The sequence below is a fragment of the Triturus cristatus genome, chromosome 7, assembly GCF_964204655.1.
Source record: "Triturus cristatus chromosome 7, aTriCri1.1, whole genome shotgun sequence".
NCBI lineage: Eukaryota > Metazoa > Chordata > Amphibia > Caudata > Salamandridae > Triturus > Triturus cristatus.
In genome coordinates this window covers 1065687308-1065709574 of record NC_140590.1, presented here as the reverse complement: position 1 = coordinate 1065709574, position 22267 = coordinate 1065687308, and the positions used below count along the sequence as shown (strand labels likewise).

The following is a 22267-nucleotide window of genomic DNA, read 5'->3' as shown; positions in this document are numbered from 1 at the left end:
CTTCCCCAGCCCTTTTGCTGCTTCCAGCAACGGCCCCCACCAGTTCTGAACCCCACTTTGGGCGGGAGAATCGGCGGGAAAACCAAGTGAGAAAAGGGAGGTGTGCCAACCCCACCCCTCATGTGGGGGAGGCGAGGTGAGGCACAACTCTCAGTCCCTGCCATCTTGCAGATGGGGGGACCCAGCCAACCAGAGTGAAGCATATGCCCCCCTCCCACTGGAGGGTGGCATAATACGGGGTGTACCCACACCAAGGAAAGGACCCTTGGTCCCAACCTTTACTTACCTGTAACGCATAAATCTTGTATTAAGGGGTACCCCTGAACCTTGCCTCCTCAGACAAGAACTGCCTAAAAAGAAAAGAAGAAGGACCAAAGAAGCTGTGCCAAAGCTAAGAAGAGGAGGACGCCCACTGGCTTGGCCCCAGCCCTACCGGCCTGTTTCCACCTCGAACCTGCAGAAGCAAAATCCCAGTGTGTCCTGCAGCTAGCGGCCACAAGAACCCAAAGGACCTGCCCTGCCTTCCACCCCAAAAACTTTGTCTCCTGTGAACACTGAATTTGTTCACCCACAGACTCTGGCTCCGGCCAAATCCGCTAGTCTGCACCACTCTGCACCCGACGCCCCGTCCCGAGTTCGAGTGGCCCAACACCACTAAGAGGTCTCCCCGTCGATCCTGAACTGAGATCTGGTGATCTCTGACCTGCCTCGACCCTCTCCGCGATGCCTGCAGTCTCTTTCTGGAGGATCGCCCAGACCGTGACCGGTGCTGGTAAGAAAACCCGATGCCTAAAGACACCTCTGCACCCGACGTCCCGCGGCCTTGGGTGGCCCAACCGACAGTATTCCAGCATCCCCAGGCATCGCAACTACCTCTGCAGCCGGTGGTCACCTCCAGAAGATCTTCAGCCCCGAGCCTGCAGTCTTTGTCAAAAACCGGGGAATCCCCATTGAAACCAACAGGGTACCCGACCCCAAAACAGCACCCTGAATCCTTCCGCCCCTGCACCGCTGCGGATGTACTTTGGGTGCTAACTCGGATCCCCCTTTCCCCTGATTCTAACACCTGGAGAACCCTGTGGCCTGCTTGTGAGCAAGCCACCAACCAAATGCCCCCTATCCCCATTGGATAACATTGGGCCTCAGCACTCTGCACCTGGCCGCCCTAGTGCCGCTGAGAGTGCTTGAGAGTGCATCCTTGACTCTGGGGGAACCCTTGTTCTAACCCCAGAAACTCCAGCCCAAAGACCAAGTACCCATAGGAATACATTGACTTTTTTCCCTTGAAAAATGTTCTAAATGTGGAGTTGATTTGTATGAAAGCCTGAAAAACAACTGTGAAAAACTGATTTTACTTACCTTTTCTCTAGGAAATGTCCCAGTGTGATATATAGGCATATCACACTGAGTAGAAAAAGTAACTTAAAAAGTAATCTGAAAAGTTATTTCGACATTTTTAACTTAACTGTATTTCAATCAATTGCATTTGAACTTGCATTCCATTGTAAAATACTGCATACAATTTTGCAAAGCATTTATTTCACTTACCTGTGCCAGGCTTGGCTTGGTTCTAGAAATAAAAGAACTTAATAATATTTTTATACAAACAAAATTGGTCTGAGTTCAGTCTTTGAGTGTGTGACATCATTTGCTGATTGAGTGTGTACAACACTACCCTCTGATAAAGCCTTACTGCTCACCCACACCACCACAAATAGAGAGTAAGGTGCTATCTACTTTTACCTCTGCCTACCTTTAGGGTTCCACTGGACTCTGTGCACCCTATACCTCATTTTGGTATAGTATATACAGAGCCAGCTTCCTACATGGGGTTCATGTTTTCTCCTTTTCTGAGAATTAGCACCCACCAACTTGTTTCAAGAATTTGGACTGGGTGTCAACTTTGCGAAGTTCAGCTTGTCCTATCCAGATCCATAGTGTGTCTAGGCACTCTGCTGCATAAATAGTGCTGCAGAATCCGGCCAGGTTAACATGGTCAAGGCTATTCTAGAGAGATCTGCTTTCATAAGGCAATCCAGGATAATCATGGTACTTTTGAGACTAATGCCTTTGGGCATCATTATGCTCCAATGTGCTGATTACAAATTTTCACCCAAAGGTCGAACTGCAAAGATAGTGGACGCAGATTCCAGAGACTGGCATGATGTTGTCCAGGCAACAGAACACAGGGAAGCAGCCCTGCGCTGGTAGAGCTACTGACCGCATCTTAGAGCTGAAATGCCCTTGTTAACAGTACATCACTAGAAGACTGTGGTGCCCATCTCTGTCCCCTATTGAGCAAAACCCTGTGGCTGAACCATGAACAATTATTAAACATCCTTATACTCTAGTTCAGGACTGCGTATTGAGGGAAAAACAATAATATTGATAACAGACAACATGATAATGTTTAGTCGTCTTAAACAGGGAAGAGCCCATTCTCTCTCATTGTCCGAAGAAGTGGAGGGCATATAGATATGTGCTGTCAGACTGAAAAATAATGTTACTACAAAACACATGCTAAGAGAAACAACAAGGCAGCTCACCTCAGCAGAGCAGGGTCAAATCAAACTTGTGGGAACTAAACCAAGCGATGGTTGACTATCTGTTTACCATGTGGGGTACCCTTAAGATCCATCTCTTTATGACAAAGAAAAATGCCATATCCTCCTGCTTCGCCTTCAGGTTTCCGAAATCCGTATCAATAGGGAAGTACTCTCTCTGGCTTTGGACAGACAGTTTCTATTCTCTTTGCCACCATTTCCTCTGCTGCACTGGTTGGTGTGGCGACTCTTGGAGTTTCATGCTTCTAGTGGCACCAAACTGTGCTTTAAAGATGTGGTATCCCAAACTGCTCCACTTGTTGGTGTGCCGTCACTTTCATCTACCAGCATGCACCAGACTTCTGAGCAGGAACCTGGGCAAGAACCGTAACCAAAGGCTGGACTCTCTCAATCTCTAGGCATGGCTCCTACATTTCTGCAATTCATACATTTGGGTTGCTCTAAGGAGTACATGAAAGTTTGGTCAGTTCCAGGACCGAGTCTACAGATGCTCATTTGAAAAAGTGAAATGAGTTTTGTGCTTACTGCTTACAACACAATGTGCATCTGATATTGAGTGAGCCACACAAACTGTTGCCCAGATGAACAAGCCGTTTTTAAATCTGTCATGAAGGGCTTACCTAAAGGCCTACTCTGAATCAAAATGAGAACTCAATGTGGTGCTTTTAACTCTTATGATTAAAGAATTTAAAGCTATGCAGCGCTGGGATCTTGATGTCTCACAATAAAAAGAGCCAGTGCTTCTTGTATTCATATCAAACTGGCTCCTCAGGATTCAGCCTTTCCAAGAGTATCTTGCTGATGAGTGAATTCACTCATGAGGACTGCCAAGACCTCACACCACTAACATCAGACAAACTTATTACAATTCCAGAATCTATGGATTTAGGAAATTACCTTCATAGTAATTCAGGTGTTCCTAGTTCTGGTTCTTTCTCCTTACAAATTAGTTGCAAATGTCTGCATAGCAAGCAGTACCGGAGAACAATATCTAGTACAACTGTCACCTGTGCACAAATCTGCATTCTGCCCCAGCCCTTTGCCACTACCCAGGACAGCCCAGTTCCCAAATGTTTTTCTGCCCTGTAAGGAAGGAGCACAGCATGTGTTTAAAAGGCAATAGTATGTGTGTAGTGCATGAGGAAGATTAAGAACTGAGAATACTGGAATCGCCATGAAGATGAATGTTCCTAACTTCATTCTTTCTATGTGATTGAGAACATAATTCTGGAGCTTCAGAATGCTGGGATAGGGTGACGGTCTATAGGAGCTGACCATCTTCTGCGTGGTGTACTCCCACATTTTTGCCCCATCTGTTTTTGCTGGCTTTAGAACTCTATACACTTTATCCCTGCTAACCAGTAGTAAAATGCCTGTGCTGCTCATTAAAAATTATGAAATTGGTATTCTTCTAATTGACATATTTATCTTAACTGGAAGTCCCTAGTACACGGTATAAAGTGTACCCATAGTCTGTAAGTTAAATACGCAGCGTGGACTACAGCACCCTTTGTGCCATCCACTACAGAGATAGTGTAAAACATGGCTTCAGGCTTGCCAAAGTAGCATGACGAAATCAGATTTTAAACTGCAATTGGATCTGTCATAATAAGCTTTTTTTTAACAGGTCTAAATCTTCCTTTTAAATATGTATATTTCCCCCCAAAGTAGGCCTTGTTGCCCCTAAATCAGGGTGCACAGTATTTTAAAGTAGGACATATATACATTGTGTGTTACACATGTCCTAATAGTGACCGATGACTAGTCCCTAAAAGCTCTTTTCACTATAGCAAGGCTGGCTGTTCGATAGTCAAGCAAGGATGCAAAATTAAAATTAATAATGCCATTGGCAGCTAGGAAACAGCTAGGAATGTAATTCTTGGACTCTTTGTAATATTTATTAACTGGTGAAGTCTGATTTTGAATAAATATTAAGGGAAATGTACTTTTAGAAGTTTAACTTTTCCTTGTCCAAAGCTTCTGGAGAATAATTTGAATCAGCCTTTAGCTGCAGCCCTTTTATTGCTTAACCCTGAATGAGATGTGAAAACTGCTCCCAGATGACACCTATAAACGCCCCTTCTTTCTTCCCCAAGTCAGCCATGCTCTAATCATAGGAAAGAGCTGCCCCAAGGACTGGTTTAAACTGCCTACAGAGGAGGGTTTGCTCCTTTCCCTAGCTAAATCTCTGGGTTGGGCACAGAGGCTCTGCACAAGAGGGGAAGGGTTTTACCATCTTGGATTTAGGCAGAGAGAGCCACTGTAGGAGTGTTTGCTGTAGGACACACAGAAGATGCTGCAAAAGTGGGTAGGGTTACTCCCGGGAATTATTACCTTATTGATTGAGAAGGGTTCAGGAGCCCTCCACCTCCCAACAGACTGGCGCCACGCATAAATGTAGGATCCCCAGTACCCTCCTCGCAACACTACTAGACCTGTGGAAGATTTTAAGAAGACTGATCCTGCTGTCTGAGACCTGAGAAGAGCTCTGAATGACTGCTGGACCTACTCTCCCTCTTCTGCTCAGGACAAAGAAGTTGACTCCAAGGGTCCTAAGGCTAACCTCATATTAAAGCTATAGGCAGGGACAAACCAAACTATGAGAGGCCTTTCCTGCAACTGCCCAGATCCACTGGGACTGCCAAGGACTCTGCTGGTGGCTACTACTGGAGTGAGTCTTGAACCCCAGGAGCTATTCCTGATTACCGGAACCCTGTGCTGTGTCAATGCATACTCCTCCTAACATCCTGAGAAACCTGGGACCTAGAAACTTTTTGTCTTCAAGAACCTCCGGGGGACCAGGGCAAACCTGCCAAGACGATCCGGCCAAGGTGCGTGCTTCTGGGCTACAGAATCTGGTTTCTCCCACTCAGAGCTGTTAGGCGGAAGCAGCAAGTTTGATTCAGCGTGAGGTCTCAGAGAAGGTATCCAACCTCATGGAGCCCTCTTTGGCTACAGTCTGTAGCCTTGCCTTGCTGAGAGAATCAGAGCTCCAAAAAAGTGACTATCTGACCTGCGAGGGAACTTCTATTGGTGCAAATTTCTAATTTCTCCCACTTGGAGCTTTCCTGTCAAACGTCCACGTCTTCACCAGGACCTCATCAGTTGGCTATCTAACCTAGTGGAACCCCTTCTCAGTCACAGCCTGCTACCTTGTCCTGCTGCCGATTTTTGACTTCCATTTCAAGTGCCCCAAGGTACAGGGCTGGCTTTAGCGCTGGTGGTGCCTGATGCAACAGTCTTATTTGGCACCCTCCCCCTTGCCATCCTTCTCCACTAATTCCCTCACTAGCACTCTCCAACTTTCCCCCTCACCTCTCCATTGTCCCTCTCCGACGTACATTTCATTTTTATTTTTATAGCACCAAATTATAGTTCACTCTCACTCAGTTTTGTGATGTGCATGGTACACATTATTTGCAGCAGTTACATTATCCCTCTGTGCTACTTTATGATGAGTAAAAACTGCGACTAAACAAAATTCTGATCCCTCACCAGCAGTAACATTAATCACCAGAGTTATCTTAACATTTTTATTGTTACCTGAAAACTGCTGGAAGCACAAGGAAGTTTTCATGTGCTTTTAAACCTGTATGTTTGAACACAGCACCCCCACCCCAACCGAAGTCAACGCCAGGTGCAGCTAGACCAGTTGCACATCCCTAAAGCTAGCCGTGCCAAGGTAAGTCCTCTGATGGGGTCAAACCTGGTTACTCTGTCCAACCTGTGCTCCTTCACTGTCGGCCTCAATCTCGCCTAGGTGCCGGTGCATCACTACCCGTTGACTATGATTGGCGCTTAACACTTTTAGTCGCTATATTTATTTAAAACTAAAAATCATATCTCCAGGTCTCCTTATTAGATTTGTTGTTTTGGTGTAATTTTATTTATAAACATGTACTCTATTATTCTAAATTGGTTTGTGATTTTTCTCGTGTTGTTTTTTTAACTTTATTACTGTTTTGGTACTGCAGAAATACTTCACACATTGCCTGTAAGTTACACCCGTCCTCTCTGTGCAATAGCGTCCAGTGGTTGAGCTCAGGTTTATTTAGTGACCTTAGTAGTTCACCCTGACATGGATTGTGATTTATTGCTTGAGGTTGGCAGTTACCCCTCTCAACTACTGCGCCAATTTCTTATACAGCCTGTATGACTGTAATTGGCAAACAGGTTGTGGAGAATACCCTGGTGTCTACCTTCATCTTTGTAAGAATATTTGTCTAATGAGTTTTGCGTGTAAAAAGCATGAGAGTAGCACAAGTGGCTGCCCTACATATGTTTACATTTGGTACATGCCTTTGGAAATAACCCAATTCATCATTAGCTGTGGTAGAATAAGAATAACCTATTGAATATTGTTCAACTCCTTTATCGCCATAAGCATTCTGCATACACACGACAATCTGCCTAACAAATAAAAGTAATCATTCTTTCCCTGTAAAACTTTACCTCCAAGTTTTGTGCAGTTTCTTCATCCGAGAAAACATGAAACTGTTGTTTTCCTTGTTCAGATGCAACTGTGTTACAGAAAGAGAGGAACTTTCAGCTCCATGCTCCTCTTACAGATATAATCACAAACGAAAAGTAATTTTTCTCTGGCAAGAGATCCTGGATAGGAGGATTTAAGAGTAGAGCCTTTGTACAGGGGTTCATCAGGCATGTGATCAGGAGCCGTATGAAGTCATATAAGAAACTAAATACTGTCTTGGAATTGTATTAAAAAGCACACAAACCCCACATGCCATGCAGTGCTGCTGCAGAGGGTGTATAGTTCATCATTGTGCCACCTTGTCTTTACTCTGAAGGAATAAAAAAAAAACTGGGCCACCAGCACTTCTCCCTTTAAACCCAATGTGCAGCACAGAAACTCTGCTCTACTCCTCCATTGCCTGTTGAATTTTTCATTCACATTTTGGGTTACAGCATTATGCTTGGTTTATAGTGGATGCCACAGGTCACAGAGTATGTCTCTGGAATCACGGCCAGTGTCAATAACTTTGCTAGCCTAGACATTCTGATTCTGGATGTCAACTTTATATAGTGGCTAAGAGCATGCCGTTCATTTTTGTAGCTGTGCCTTATGCTACACAATCAGACATTGAGGTCCTTCCCTCCGAGTAGTCTTAAACAGCAACTGGGTGAGGGCAAGGCACAGGACTACTCTGCAGCCAACCTCAACAGTGTCATCAATCATGACCAGTCCCGTTGAGGACAATCGTAATGGTCGACGGCTCACTCATCAAATCTGCCACCAGTGTGGTAGAGGAAGTAAGAAACATGCACCCACATAATTGTAATAAGCTGGTGATTATAATTTACTCCTTATGTGCCTTCCTTGTTATGGTTCATGGTTTCTATTTGGCTTTAAGTTCATATTCCATGTTGACTGCAATAGTTGGGTAAACCATTCTAAAGATATTTGAGTGTGAGAGGAGGAGATGTGGTAGGAACTGGAAAGGGAAAGAGCTGTAGCCCCACCTGTATAGCCTATGTTACAGAGATAGGTAGTCTAAATGGGAGACGGGATGGAGAGTCCAAAACATATAGCCATTAACAGGGTGCCAAAATAGTCAGAGGGGTTGTGGGGTGCTGTGTGTGTATGTACACCAAAAAGTTGAGTAAGCAGAGAAGGCCAAGAATCCACATGGTAAGATACGAAAGGCAGTGGTGCTTTAAAATGAGTAAAACTATGCAAGTGGACATTAACTGAAGTCTTGCAGCTTTTAAAGGTAGAGATATTCCCTACCGCTGTACAAATACACCTTGTCAGTCGGGAAAGAAGTGTAAAAGCAATCAAGATTGGTAATGTGAGCGGAAACTGCACAATCTTTTAACGCCTCAGCTTTTACCTGCTCTTACTAGGTCAGAGGGGGACAAACTTCTGAGCAGGGGGTTGCGTCCCAGTGCCCTCTTATGCTCTAGAAGGTTCACAAAGACATAGGTGCCCAGTGGGTGAGCCATCCTAAACACACTGGCAGGCTGCACATGCTAGGGTAAGAGACGAAGCGCTTAGTAGGTTTCTACCTGACATAACAAGACTCAATCGACCCGTCTGTGTTGCATTTCTAATTCTATCCCCACCACTAGCTAGATGCTTATCTTAGATCTCAGAAACCCTTGTTCTTTTTATAGTTTAAATGAGAAGGCATCCTCCTGTCCTTTTAGAATTTCCCTCCCTGGCAATTTACACTTCAATGAGTAGTAGGGGGAGTAATATTTTAGGGCATAAAAGAGACAATGTGGTGAAAGACTGCTTACCCTGCTTCCCTTATTTCGGTAGGACAGGAGCATGGTATAGATTTGATAAGTCTCATTCAGTTAAGTTTTAGTCCAGCTCTTCTCTGACCTTTGAGCCTTGCAAAAATAGCTTTTATAAATGTCTCCACAGGTTAACCTTCATTCGCATCTCCTTTGCTTGTCCCTTACCACTCTTCACCCTTGAATTCTACTCTTACTTATAGCAAGAAACCTTTGATTCAGATAATAGTAACCAAGCAGGTTTCCTATTCTAGATAACTTCTGATTTAGCCTGCCTGAATATTAGACCCAGGCAGAAGATTGTGTTGATTGAGTCTGCTGGGCACAGCAGGTCCTATCTGACCTGTCAAAAAAGTGACTTTGCCCATCTTGATCATCTTGGAACACTGACCATGGGGCCCTGTTGGAATTTTATAAGGAAAAATCAGTATCCTGATCCCTGGACACTTGGTCGCATACTGCTAATACTTACCGATGTAGAGATATCACACGCTATGAGGCTTTTATCTGCATTTTATGGTTCAAGGGTCAGCCAACCAGTAATTTTATACTCCCGTAACTTTGACTAGAAATGTCTTGGTGGAAATGGTGTTAGTTGATGCAGTCTACCGGACACTGAAGCTAACATCTATCCTGGGAGAGATGGGCCTTTGCTGTCCGGTTCATCCAAGAACTCTCGCTTAGGGCCATGTAGGAAAGTTTTTGGGAAAATTAGTCTGCCTCCTACTACTTATGGTTGCAATGGCTTAGGCAGCTTTCCTGATTCTTGAACATTTAGACCTTTTCTATGAGCGGCCTGTAAATTCCGATGTGCCCAGTAACTTGAATTCAGAGTTTTCATTTATGGCTGTGGAAAACCGTTGAAAAACATGCAGAAATCAGCACAACGACACACATTGCTGCACGCTACTCCCCCAAAAAATATAACTCCTGTTATTTCCATGCTCCTGGAACTATCGGGACCCACTATAACGTCAATTTTGTGTCGGGCAAATAATGGGAATTTTTCCAGGGCACTTGGAAGTAATGCCTAGGTGCATACCACACTGCCAAGCCTCGGAAAAAAATCCGTAATGATTGGGAGCCTGGGCAGTGGAAGAAGACCCTATCATCCGCTCAGCCTCTTCTCCAAATCCAATAGGTGTGCACAGAATTAATGAGTGATGGTGCATACTTGGCCTTGTGGCCAAAGTTTGCAAGGGATTGGTATAGAACTGGACCAGCACTGAAGACATCTGAGTTGATATCTGAACATGCATTAAATATTACATGGTACCGTAAATTTGAATCTGAAAATGCCTAAAATTGGTAACTCTTGGCATATTGTACGCACTTGTGGCACACTGGTGCCCACACCTGGGTTAATGTTTGTACTGGCATAACGGTGGTAATTCTTTCTGTACTTTTCTCATTCTTGGTGCAAATGTAGTGCTCGAATTGGCTTGTGTAATTCTTGAATTGGGTTATTACTGGTAATTCTTGAAACGTTCTAATATTGTCACTATTTCTGTCTGATGCTTCAGCCTGGAAGATTGGTGTAACCTGTGTGCCTCAATCCACGTACTCCCTTATTCAATCATTTATGCACTTTGTCATCTAACCAGCCGTTAACTCGTACACACAAATTCGCCAATCCGTGAACCAACACTTTCATTGATAGAAAATAGCCAAACAAGGTGATTTTTGCCATTGCTTGTTTCCTTTCGTAAGAGCGTAAAGTAGGCTAGCTGAACTGATGGCAGGTGGGAGTGCTCTCTTTTAAAAATCTATGTGTCTGTTCTTCAGTTTAGGAACCAAATGAGTAGACAAATGTGCTTGAACTTTGATCTCTCTATACTCAAGCATTTAATTCGTTTTCTATGTATTTTTTAATAAGAAAAGCTAATAGCGTTGCGCACCGAGTACCTAGAAGCTGATGAGACCACTAAAAGATTTCTGGAGAAACGTTATGGCAAGAGGGTGATCCAGAAAGCTGTAGAGGAAATGGAAAGTAAAGATTGGCTGGAGAAGAACTCTAAGGCCTGCCCACGCTGTGGCACACACATCCAGGTGAGATCAGAAGGAATTGTGGGAAAAGAGCAGTATTGTGGGGCTAAATTGGCAAATAATGAGCAAACCAAATATTTAGCATTCACAGCATGCTTAATATTTTGCTATTGCACATACATTTCAGAAGTGTCCTGTTAACTTCTGCTGTGTTATATTTTGCTGTTCTGTTCCTTCTGCCTCTCTTAAACCCTTCCCATGATGTGGAAGAAATCAGTATGTTTTTACTTGTAGGTTTACTCATGCTTCCCATCCGCGCTATCTTAATTAAAGCGCACATTCATTCGGCAAGGTTTAAAAGTGATTTGTGAATCCTAAAATGTTACTGGAATTTTAACGAGTTTCTTGTATGTACATTTTTGGGTTGGCAGAAAATCGATGGCTGCAACAAGATGACCTGCACTGGGTGCGCACAATACTTCTGCTGGATCTGCATGGGCTCCTTGTCTAGAGTCAATCCATACTCTCATTTCAACGATCCAGGATCAGGGTGCTTTAATAAGTGAGTATTACCAATTTCTTTTTTCTATATATATGAATAAACAGTGAGATTAATTTGATAAAAAGGATCTCATGCACAGTATTTTCACAGAACTCTGAGACTGTTCTACCTTAGGTGTGAAAGGCTACGCCAGTCCTCATTTTTTAGTTAAAAGCGATTTTAATTGTGGCACTTAGTCCTGCATTTATAACAAGATAAGAAAAACTGCAAGTATTAAAAACCTGGATAATACCTAAACAAGCATTAGCATAGCCAATAGGTCTCGTCTTTGGGACCTTATAAGTGTTTAGCCATGCAACAGTTGATGTTGTTGCACCAAGGATATTGTGCTGCATAACTAAATACTTAAAAGGTCCCAAAAGCAAGACCTATTGGCTATCCCAATGCTTGTTTTCTGTAACAACTAGCAAAAAGTCACGTAATGCCAGGCCGCAGTCTGCTGCCTGGACAAACCCCCAGACCGCTTGAGGCAGAAGGCCCCCCAGCATTCAAAGTAATCAAATTCCATGCTTTATTTACGCCAATTTGTTTCTCGCTCAATCTTGCTCAAGCAGAAAAAAGCACAGCCCATGCGGTCTCGCACGCACCTCCTTGTTCCAGAGCCCCAGGGTTAATGTGCGACATCCACGCGTGTGTGTACAGCCAAAACGCCGGCTCCCGTCCCCTGGGGTGACGGCCTCGCGCAGAGCCCGGGCACCATGCATACCCGTTCCAATCAAACACCAGGCTGGTGAAATATAATAATTCCGCCGAAGCGGGTAAGACGCAAACATTGGACTCGTAACACTGATGATGAATGCTCCTCACAGGCCCGTCTGCTCTATATGCCCTCTCAAGCAGCATTATGGGAAAGATGTACGTACGGAATTGACAATCAAGCGCAAATAGTGAGTTAATAGTCACTCCAAGATTTGGGGGTGTAAAATGTCTCCAGACCCAAATATGTTTCAGGATAGCCTCAGGTGTGCAAAACGTAGGCTTGTGGATTGCATGAAAGCAGGAAGGAAAATGTATCTAACAGTGTGATCGATTTTAACAGAACAGCGTGCTTTCGTGTGCACACACACACAAGACGAAATGACCCAAATACGAAGCCCTGGTCTACTGCCGTTAACAAAGTGTACTTGCCCCTGACTGAAACGCGCTCACCTGGCTGCCAGCTAAAATACACTGCTGCAGGCATCTGTTCCAAGAGAGCGCGTATGACAGAAATGGCATGCTGCCCCCTCCTTCACTTCTTCGCAGTAAGCACTTAATTTGCGCGCCAGCATCAGTAAAGCTCCCTTCCTTCAGCAGACGCGTGTGACTTGCTCCACTGTGTACCCGCTGCAGTTGTGTTTTCCAAGACTGCTGCTATATGCGTTATTGGTGAAAAGTCTTGCGCATGTGGACCAAGGACATGGCCGTAATATGGCACTGCAGCAGCCGCCCTGTGCGTCCCACCTCCCGCGAGTGTGGGGCTACAGCGTGTAAAGTTGTAGAACACTTATCAGAGTCCATTTGAAAACGAGGGCCGATTACGGTCTGTACACAACAATAATTAATGTTAGGCATTCACAGAACAAAAAGCCATAAGGGGAAATTAAAATACTCAGAGAGGCCCCGGGTGGCAACAAAAAGAGAAAGACTAGAAGACCGCGAGAAAGACAAGACCGTGAGTGGTGCGCGCGCACTGCAAGGAATGTAAGGAATGCAGCTGACACCCTGCTTGCCGCTGCTCGCTCCTGCAAGCCAAACGCTGTGGGAGTTAACATTTGCAAAAGAGGTGGGACCTGCGCCTGCCTTTAGCCATTTGCAGCCTCCCATTTCAAATTGACACTGCCAACCAAATGCGTGGGGGGAGTCAGACCCACACAGAAAAGTTTAGAGCGATTACATGAACCCTCCCATAGAGCAGCGCATGCGCGCTGCTCTATACTCGACCTAAAAACTAAGATTGGTTGGACATTTCAATTCTGAATTTGGTTAACAGTGGATTCTACAGTGTATTTTAAAAAAAATGTAAATGGTCACTCAACCAAAATAGCGCTCCTCATTGTTTTTAAAAAAAATTTATTCTAATGTCCTCCTTTAGTCCTAAATTTAGCTCCTTTGCAGTTAACGATTAAAACATAAACATCTTGCATCCTAAAAATAGCAAAACTACACAATTTTGAAAACCTAAAAAATGCAGTAGAAGATGTTAAAAAAGGAGATGCTTGCTCAGTGAAAGTTGGGGAGAAAGTCCCAGATTGGGTACATTCTAGAATTAACTTTCTCAATATAAAATATCCTATGTTCCTGAAATTGTTAAATACTCCTATTTCTGATGGATACCTCTGCCCGCAGTTTCCTCTCCTTATGAATATCCTTCCAGAAGTCAGACTGGTCTAGAATACTTTTACACGGTAATAACTCTCAATCCATGTGTAGCTTTATCCGCACCTTTGCCTCTCAAACATGACTATATCTGATTTTGACCTTGACTAGGTCAGATGATTCATCAGAAAATCTCAGATCCGAAGCCCTCCCTTAGGTCCAGCATGAAGCTGTTTTTATCAAGGTAAATCCAAACTTGGGCAACTGTCTTTTCAAAACGCGTTTGTGGTGCGTGTTCAGTACATAATGTCTCCTCTTCATGACTTGGGCTTTATTATCAGCTCCTAAAAGTCCTATCTTACTCTGACACAGCGATTGACCTTTGTAGGGGTGTAGGGGGGTCCTGGACACTATCCTCTTGAAGGATGTTCCTCCTGATAGGATCGTGGATATTCAGATGATTCAGAGGTTTCTGACTTGGACCCAACTCCTGGTTCTGCAGATCTTACATATGCTTGCCTCCATGCACCCTGTTGGTACTACACACCAGAGGCAGGTGAGGAACTGACAACCTAACAACAGTGAATGCTTGCAGCAACAGTTTCGCTGCAAGAAGCGACAGCAAAGAGACCTCACACATTTACAAAATGTAAATGTTCGCACATAGGTGCAATCCCAGTTGGGCCGACAGGCGACATTGGATGCTGCTGTGGCTCTCAGAAAACATGATGAGCAAAGGAATGTGAGGTCGCCAGACTCTAAGAAATTACATAAGGACTCGAAATCGAAGGTCTTGAAAAATGATTCTGCTGATTTGCCAAGAGTCGCACCGTGCTCTGTAGATGAGTTGATTTGAACTTATGGGAACAAATATACACCTGCCGTCTGGTCCACATTTGGGTATTGTATGATTGTATGTGCTTTGTTGTATATAGTTGAGCTTTATCACCCAATGAATTTGTAGGAGCTTGTGAAGTTCATAAAACGGTTAAATGGGCAGGCTTGCAGCAAGAATGATGCAGGACCATTGGCCTCAGGCTGTATTTCATTGTTGTGCAGGTGAGGTATCTCTCACTGTGGACAGCAAAAGTCCTCCCTAAGGCCTTCTCCCCCTAGACAGGAAAAGTGTAAAACTGGTAGGGTAACGCATATCCCAATAACTCAAGAAACACTCATAACACAGGAAGAGGGAGTAAACGTTTGAGGGACAGGGTTCTCAGCTTATGCTACAGGTGTATTGATCCGGCCATGTGTTCCCTTTCAGGCCATATGGTATTGATTTGTAAACAAGTAAGAAATGTATTTGTGATGGGCAAACTGGATTGGCTCCCTTGTTCTCTTTGGAGGCATCTATGCTCCAACCTCAGATCAATCAGAATTGAATACGCCTGCTTCGAATTTCCTCACAAATTGTCCACATGTACCTTGGATAATTGGAGGTGATTTTTTACGTGGTGGTGGACATATACCTGATTTGTTCACAGCCCACAACACCTCCTAAGACGTTGGATGATAATCGAAGGGAATTGGAGCAGAAGGCCTTAGTCGATATGGGGGAGCTGGAGAACCTGTCACATGCCAAGAAAGAGCATGTCACGCTCCTGGAGTGGGTACGTTGTATAGTTTACAGAGAATAGTGATGTGCCCACAAGTCCACCCTGACAAATCAGGCAAACATCTGGCCAGGCTACTCAAACTTGAAAGGACGTGCCCCCCAATCATCGTAATCGGAGACAAACTAGATTGTATTCTTGACTGACAAACTGATATGACACAAGCATACTTAGACTATTTTTCAACCTTATAAATAAATTCACATTAGGGCTGAAGTGAGGCTATATGTATCATCCTTGACCCTAGAGTCGACGTGGAACTCAGAATTGTCAGATCAGCTTATACCAGCCGAGGAGATAAGGAGCTTTAACTTGAGCCCAGCGTGAAATAATAGCCCTGAGACAAATGGATTGCCAATTGAGTGTTATTGAGCGTACTCCGAAATTCTGATACCAAATCTATTGGAACTATATAACACTGCTTCTGAGATTGGTTATCTCACTGCAACTACCAATGGAGCCCTGGTGGTTTCGCTACTAAGACCTCAATGAGCTATGCTTGATATATTTTCATGGTTATGTCCTTGAAACGACCAATGAAGCCCTGGTGGCCTCGCTACTAAGACCTCAATCAGCTATGCCTGATGTGGCTTCATGGTTATCTCCTTGAAATGACCAATGGAGCCCTGGTGGTCTAGTTACTAAGACCTCAATGAGCTATGCTTGATATGGCTTCATGGTTATCTCCCTGAAACGACCATTGAAGCGCTGGTGGCCTCGCTATTAAGACCTCAATGAGCTATGCTTGATATGGCTTCATTCCACCTCGTCCCCATTTTGAACACTGATCTAGGACTAGAAACAATTCTGGCAAACAGGTTACTCTCCTGAAGCCACATTTGGTGCATAACAATCAAAATGTATTAATTCCAGGTTGGAATATATCCCTTACTATCCACCAACTATTCTACCTGATTGGGAGTGCACCCAAGTCCTAATTTAAAGTCGTGGACGTTGCGGTTTTTATTGGGAAAATAGAATGAAAAAATGCAGTTGCCCTTCACCTTTTTCCCTCATATTTTAACGGGGTTCACTCTGTCGGTGAAAGGCCAGTGAACTGTCCGGAAATGCGGCTAACTTGCAGGGAAAAAGTGAAAAACGTGTAGAAAGGACTGTTTATTTAAAGCTTCCCATCTGTGATTGCTGAAAGCCCTGTCCTGCAGTCGTGGGTGTGCATATTTAACCTGCCTTTTCGCAGTTGGTCGTTGCATGTATTTAGGCATGTATATTTTGTGTTCAGAATTGTTACATACCTAAAAGTATAAGATTTCTTTCTATTGGCATTCTGGTTCACTGCCAAGAAAACTTACTCTGAAAAACCTAATTTGTAATCAAAGGTTTGATTCCGGTGATTGGCTTGTTAACACAGTTTCACAATTCATTTGATCCCCGACATAAATGTATATCTTATGTCTTCCCACACCACGACCTTCACAAGATTCTAACTCACAACCACAAAATCACTTTTTTCAAAGGAGCCTTCAAAACTTCAGAGTCAGTGCCCTGGTGTGGAGAAACTTCCATCTTTTGTGCCCTTGTCTTTTTATATTAACCACAAGAATGAAACAAATGTATTTCCAACATGGCTTTGCACACATTCGCCTTTTGAGTCAGTGTCCCACATGTGTAAATCATGATCCCTGCTTACAGCGCTGGTCACAGAAAAGGTCTGCTGACTGAGCGCTTCAATGTGCAGTCATTCTAAGTGCCAGAAATCTGTATCCTGAAGAAGAGATTCGGATTTCCATAAATAGAGTGCACACTTACGCGGATTTGTGAAAAACGCATGAGTGGCTAATGTGTGGTACTGTGAGCTAGCTATAAACAAGGGCCTTAGGTGTAAACCCTTTTTCACTAATATAGAGAAGGCCTTTGACGCATTGGGCTGGAGATACCTGCGGAATAGGCAGGTCCATGATGAGAAGGACTCAATTATTATATATAAAACTCTCGGCTTGAGTTTAGGTTGGTGAGTCAATTTCTGAGACATGCAATATTAATAGAGAAATGCAGTAGGGATGCCCACTATCCCCAATCTTCTTTCTCCTAGCAGTGAAACCCTTTGCTGTAATGCTGAGAAAGGGCAGCGAGGAATGGGGTATTCCTTTGATACACGAGATCGCTCTCTATGCTGATATGGTACTATTTATGAAAGATGGTTTTGACAATCCATGGCAAGTATTAAAATCCTAAATTTAACAGACCAATTGGCAGGACGTTCCATCAGTTGGAGCAAATCTAGCCTATTCAGTATGTCTACAGACATGCCTCTCACTGGGGCTCAGACACTAATCTTGCACTATCTTGGAAACCATACCCTTTTTGGTACCTGGCTTATTAAAATATATCGACTTACAAAGGTGGGCTGGGGTGCCAAATGTGAAATTCCACTATTTAGCTGCACAGTTACAATCACTCAGTAGATGGATGGGTGGTCAATTTATTCCATAAACAGTGCTCTTCTGGAGGGCCGTTCAAGATAGTAGTTTATTTATTATGCAGGTACAAAAGAACATGTTTCTTAACTTTCTTCCTCCAATCCTTCAATGTGCCCTCCATTGCTCGCAGACCGCATATAACCGATCCCTGTTGGGGACATTGTGCTGTTGCAGTGTTGTTTAAAGGATGTCCCAAAGGTCAGAAGTACTTTACATCAATGGCATAGCAATAGTCCCTGCAGCACCCGCGGAGCACGTGGCCCCGAGCTTCAGGTCCTCCTCCAAGGCACTGTGCACGGGTAGCAAGCCCCTGGCTGTAGAGCTCTTGACTAGGTATGAGCATGGGTGGCCCCTCCATGTAATTTGTAGGGGGGGGGCTCAAGTTTTTCATTATGCCACTGCTTTACTGCAAAGGACTAGAGCTGTTGGGAAGAGGTTGAAATATTTGTTTGTAAATGGGCGACTGCAAACATTTGAAAAACCGATGAAAGGCTATGTTGTTCACACTGGGCAATTGTTGATATAGAATGATCTGGAACACGTGCTGACATGCCAGTGGAGTACAAGAGAACTAGAACCCAAAACACCAGACTGTACAAATAATCTACACTATGGGTAATGTGAGGCATCTAATAACCAAGGCATATATTGACCAAATTGAGCAGGAAGTGGGACAATGATTTACATGTTCATTAATGATAAAGAGTGTGATTCCATTGTAGCTTCCACATAAATAGTATTTAGAAATACTTGATTAAAAAATATCCACTTTTATTTAGTACATCGAGCATATCTGGCACCCAGTAGAGTATATACAGTCTATGGAAGTGGCTGCTTAATTGCTCTAGGCGTGCTTCGAAGCAAGCTGTGTTCTGGCATGTGTTTTAGTAATGCTCTACTCTATAAAAATATTGGCAGGAACTCATGAACTTCCTATTGCAGATTACGAGTTAAAAAAACCTTTACAGCACTGACTGGTATATTTTGGGTCTCTTCCCCTGGTATCCCTTGAGTACAACTACTGCCAGATTTCTAGATCTGTCACTGCTTTTGGCAAAGCACATGATCACTATGTTCTGTAAAGCCAGTGTTGCCTCTTGCTTCACTGCACAGGCTCCCCACCCAATCCAGATGCCGCTCCCATGCTATACCTAGCATGAGAGCAGCGCCTGGATTGGCCTGAGCGGTCTGGTATACATTCGCTCAGGCACAGGGAGCCTCAAGCTTTACTCCAACCCGGCTGTACAACACAGCTGAGGTGGAGAAACCTAATTGCGCCTGTCTGTTTGGCCTGCCTAAGACTGCTGGCCCAACTGACGTGCACTTGTAAGTGCCTACCCCTCCTCCCTACTGCTGACATGTAGCTTGTCAGTATGGCCCCGCCCTACCCTCGGCTGGCAATAAGGTAAGAAAAATAAAATGTCAATAAAATGGTTTTATTATCATTTTATTTTTCAGTGGTGTGACACTCCTCCACCATAGCGGAGGAGCCGCCCCTGTCTACTGTGCAAAGAGTCCAGCTAGTCCTTAAAAGTGGAAGGGGCTTGCTCTAGCAATCCCAAGGTGCTCTCTTAGGGGGTAGTGTGGATGAGAAGCCTTAGGCTTATCAGAGAGAATTGCTAGACATCTTCTGCATGCACACAGACAATAAATAATACACATGACTTGACAAGGAGATCCACAGCAGTTTATAAAACAAGCATTGGCATAGCCAATAGGTCTCGCCTTTGGGACCTTACAAGTGTTTAGCCAGAGCTATTGGCTTTGCCATTGTCTTTAAGCTTTGTTGTAGAACACTGAGGCTGCTGTTACCTTATATATAACCAAGAACACATTATGTAGAACAACTGAACGACACTTAAAATAAGAATAACATAAAAAATGTATTTTAGTTTTATTGTCCTTCCAATGCTGGCAACCTCTTCCTACCTGTTCTAATGCTTGTTTGTTATAGTTTTTTTTGTTATGGGGGAACATAAACAACGGGAGGGTGGTGCACTTCAATAGGGAAAGAGGGCAGATTAATTGTATTTGCATATTTTATGTTGACAAATGAACACCTGATAAAAGACTGTTTTGACATTTAAGAACCCTACGTTTTGTTACTATGATAGAGCATAATGACAGATGTTTGTTGTGTGCACTATGCTGATTATTGGGGAGAGGAGTTGACCTAACGGCTAGAGGGGTCGACCTCGAAACTGGGGAACTGGGTTCGAGTCTTGGCAATGCTCAACTAAACAGCAACGCTGAACATCCTGTGACTCTGGGCAAATCACTAAATCTCCCTGTGCCTAACAAAGAAATAAAAATGTGTCCTCATGTAATGCAACTGGTGCTATGTAAAGTTCTCTGATACCCGATTTGGGTCAAGTTCGCGCTATATAAAACTCTGTAAAATAAATAAAATAAATATATGTGGCCACATTATAAACCCTTGACCAGGCATGAGTGCAGCTTTTGTTTGTAGTGCTTTTTCAGTAATCTGAATTGTTTCTGCTCCCAGACCCAGTTCTGTAACTTGAAGAAACCGAGGCTGAGGGACATAGAGCAGTTTATATCCGTTGACGCCATCTGCAGGGTCTTGTAATGAGATTTGCAACAAAGCTCCAGATGTCCTTGTGCCCTGGAAAGAACTGTGGGCCTAGTTGCACGACATTGGTTGTTTGCGCCACTAGTTTCACTCATGTGAATGCAGTGTTGGCCATACTAAGCCCAGAAAAGGCTTGTGCATAGGAACTCTAAGAAGGGTAACATGCCTTCTCAAGTCAGACATCCAGAAAGTGTCATCTTTGAATTTCGTTGCACTGCAGATTTCAAATGAGTGGGTTAATAAAGGCTTCTGAACAGACAATGAAACCAGGTGGGAAAATAAATGCATGTACTTGTTTTAAATATGAACATGCTGCACAAAATGGAAATCATCCTGGGAAAGCGCTTAGTGGGGATCATTAGCGTATAGGCACACACTAAAGTTAAATAAAGAGAAGCAGGATGCTGCCTAGGAGGTGTTTTACTTAAATCAGCTGACATAGTACTCCACCCAGAGGTGCAACTAGAGCCAAATTTCGGTGGGGGGGGCTACTAAAAATGTTGGGGGCTGATTCTCCCAGCAATATGCAGAGTGGAGATGCAGGGGCTCTAAGAAGGGGTGAAAACACAACAAAGCCTCGTTTGCAAGTAAATGGTCTTTGAAAGACCTGTGAAGTACTCTGGTGCGGCTGTCTGTGTGCCTGGGTAGCTGTCACAGTCGAGTGGACACACACGACGGTGGGTAGCTGAAAGCCTTTGAGCCCAAGGGCGTTGCGCGCCTGACTCCACCTGATCACCTGCCATCATTGTACCAAGAAGCGAGTAATGCAAGTGAAGTTAGCTCAAGGCCCCTTTCATATTCTTTTTTAGTTTTATCCCTTTCCAGGAGAAGTGCCTGTAGAAATATAGCAGATCCAAGTTAACTGCTCAGCTGAAAGAAATCTGGCATTTCTCTGCTCGTTCCACCTTCCCCTGTTCATTCGCACACATTCCATGTTTGTCAGACAGGGGAAATACGAGGTGACTGAGAGATGTAACTGGTCCCTGCGAGTGTGGTAGGTGCGGGGTACGACTGCATTAACGCTGTCATCTGGGCCAAGAATTTCAAAACACCTGGCCAGTCGAATAAAACGTGTTTTGATATAATCTCCTCTGGTACAGCGCCACTCACGCCTGATAGGTAAAAGGCCCCAGTGTCTGTTAAAAATAAACACACACACTACCAAAATTTCTTTTAAAAGAAAACAGATTACTACAAAGTATCTATGGTTTGAGCCGCGCTCTAATTCCGTCCGTTGTGGTATTTCCTGGACTCCAGTGTAAAGACAATATTTGATAAATGCGCAGCCCATATTCCAAAATGTCGGTCTTCTCCCGCAGCAGCATTGTCTCTGGCAAATAAACAACATAGGTGAAGTCTGTAATATTGTCAACTACCTCTAAAGAGCAGGAATTATGACCCACTGACAGGACAGGCAGAAAGAATAATGTGGGAGCAAACAATTTGTTTCCACAAGTTAGAAATGACCCTCAACTCTACAGTGGCATTGAGAGAGAAGAGTTATGAGTTAGAGGGAACGTTCTCGATCCCAGTGCCCTTGTGTTTTGTCTCGGGAAGCGTGTCTGTCTTTGCAACTAACAGCGTGGGTGCACTGAAGCAGGTGGTGTCACCGGCTGGTGCCTAAAGAAAGCAAATGCGTGTTGTGCTACTGCTGAAGTGCGTGCAATACAAACAATATAAATCTGAAACCACCAGGCCTTAGCCCTTGTTCCTCATCCCTCATTAGGCATGCATGCGTAATCCTAGAACGATCGCTTAATTTCACAGTGCTCGAGCCGGTAAAATGGCACAGCGAGCCAACCTCCCACTGCAGCAACCTGAAGATACAGGTCTGAATTCCCACAGGTCTCCCCCACCTTTCATCAATCGGAGGTCAATGAACTGGCCTCAGAGTGATGGGTTCATAGCAGTACCTTTATTTATAGCACTTTGGACCTGTAATTCTGTTTCTC

The 22267-nt window shown here is 44.0% G+C and overlaps 1 protein-coding gene across 2 annotated transcripts in view; it reads left to right on the top strand.

Annotated features, from left to right (window-relative positions):
- Positions 1-22267, top strand: part of LOC146811097 (E3 ubiquitin-protein ligase RNF14-like) — a 133924-nt gene that overhangs the window by 88389 nt on the left and 23268 nt on the right. For both annotated transcript variants that reach the window (XM_085618143.1, XM_085618144.1), the window contains exons 6-7: positions 10702-10874; positions 11243-11373. In XM_085618143.1, the coding sequence (XP_085474269.1) occupies positions 10702-10874; positions 11243-11373 (304 nt within the window). The remainder of the gene's footprint in view (positions 1-10701; positions 10875-11242; positions 11374-22267) is intronic.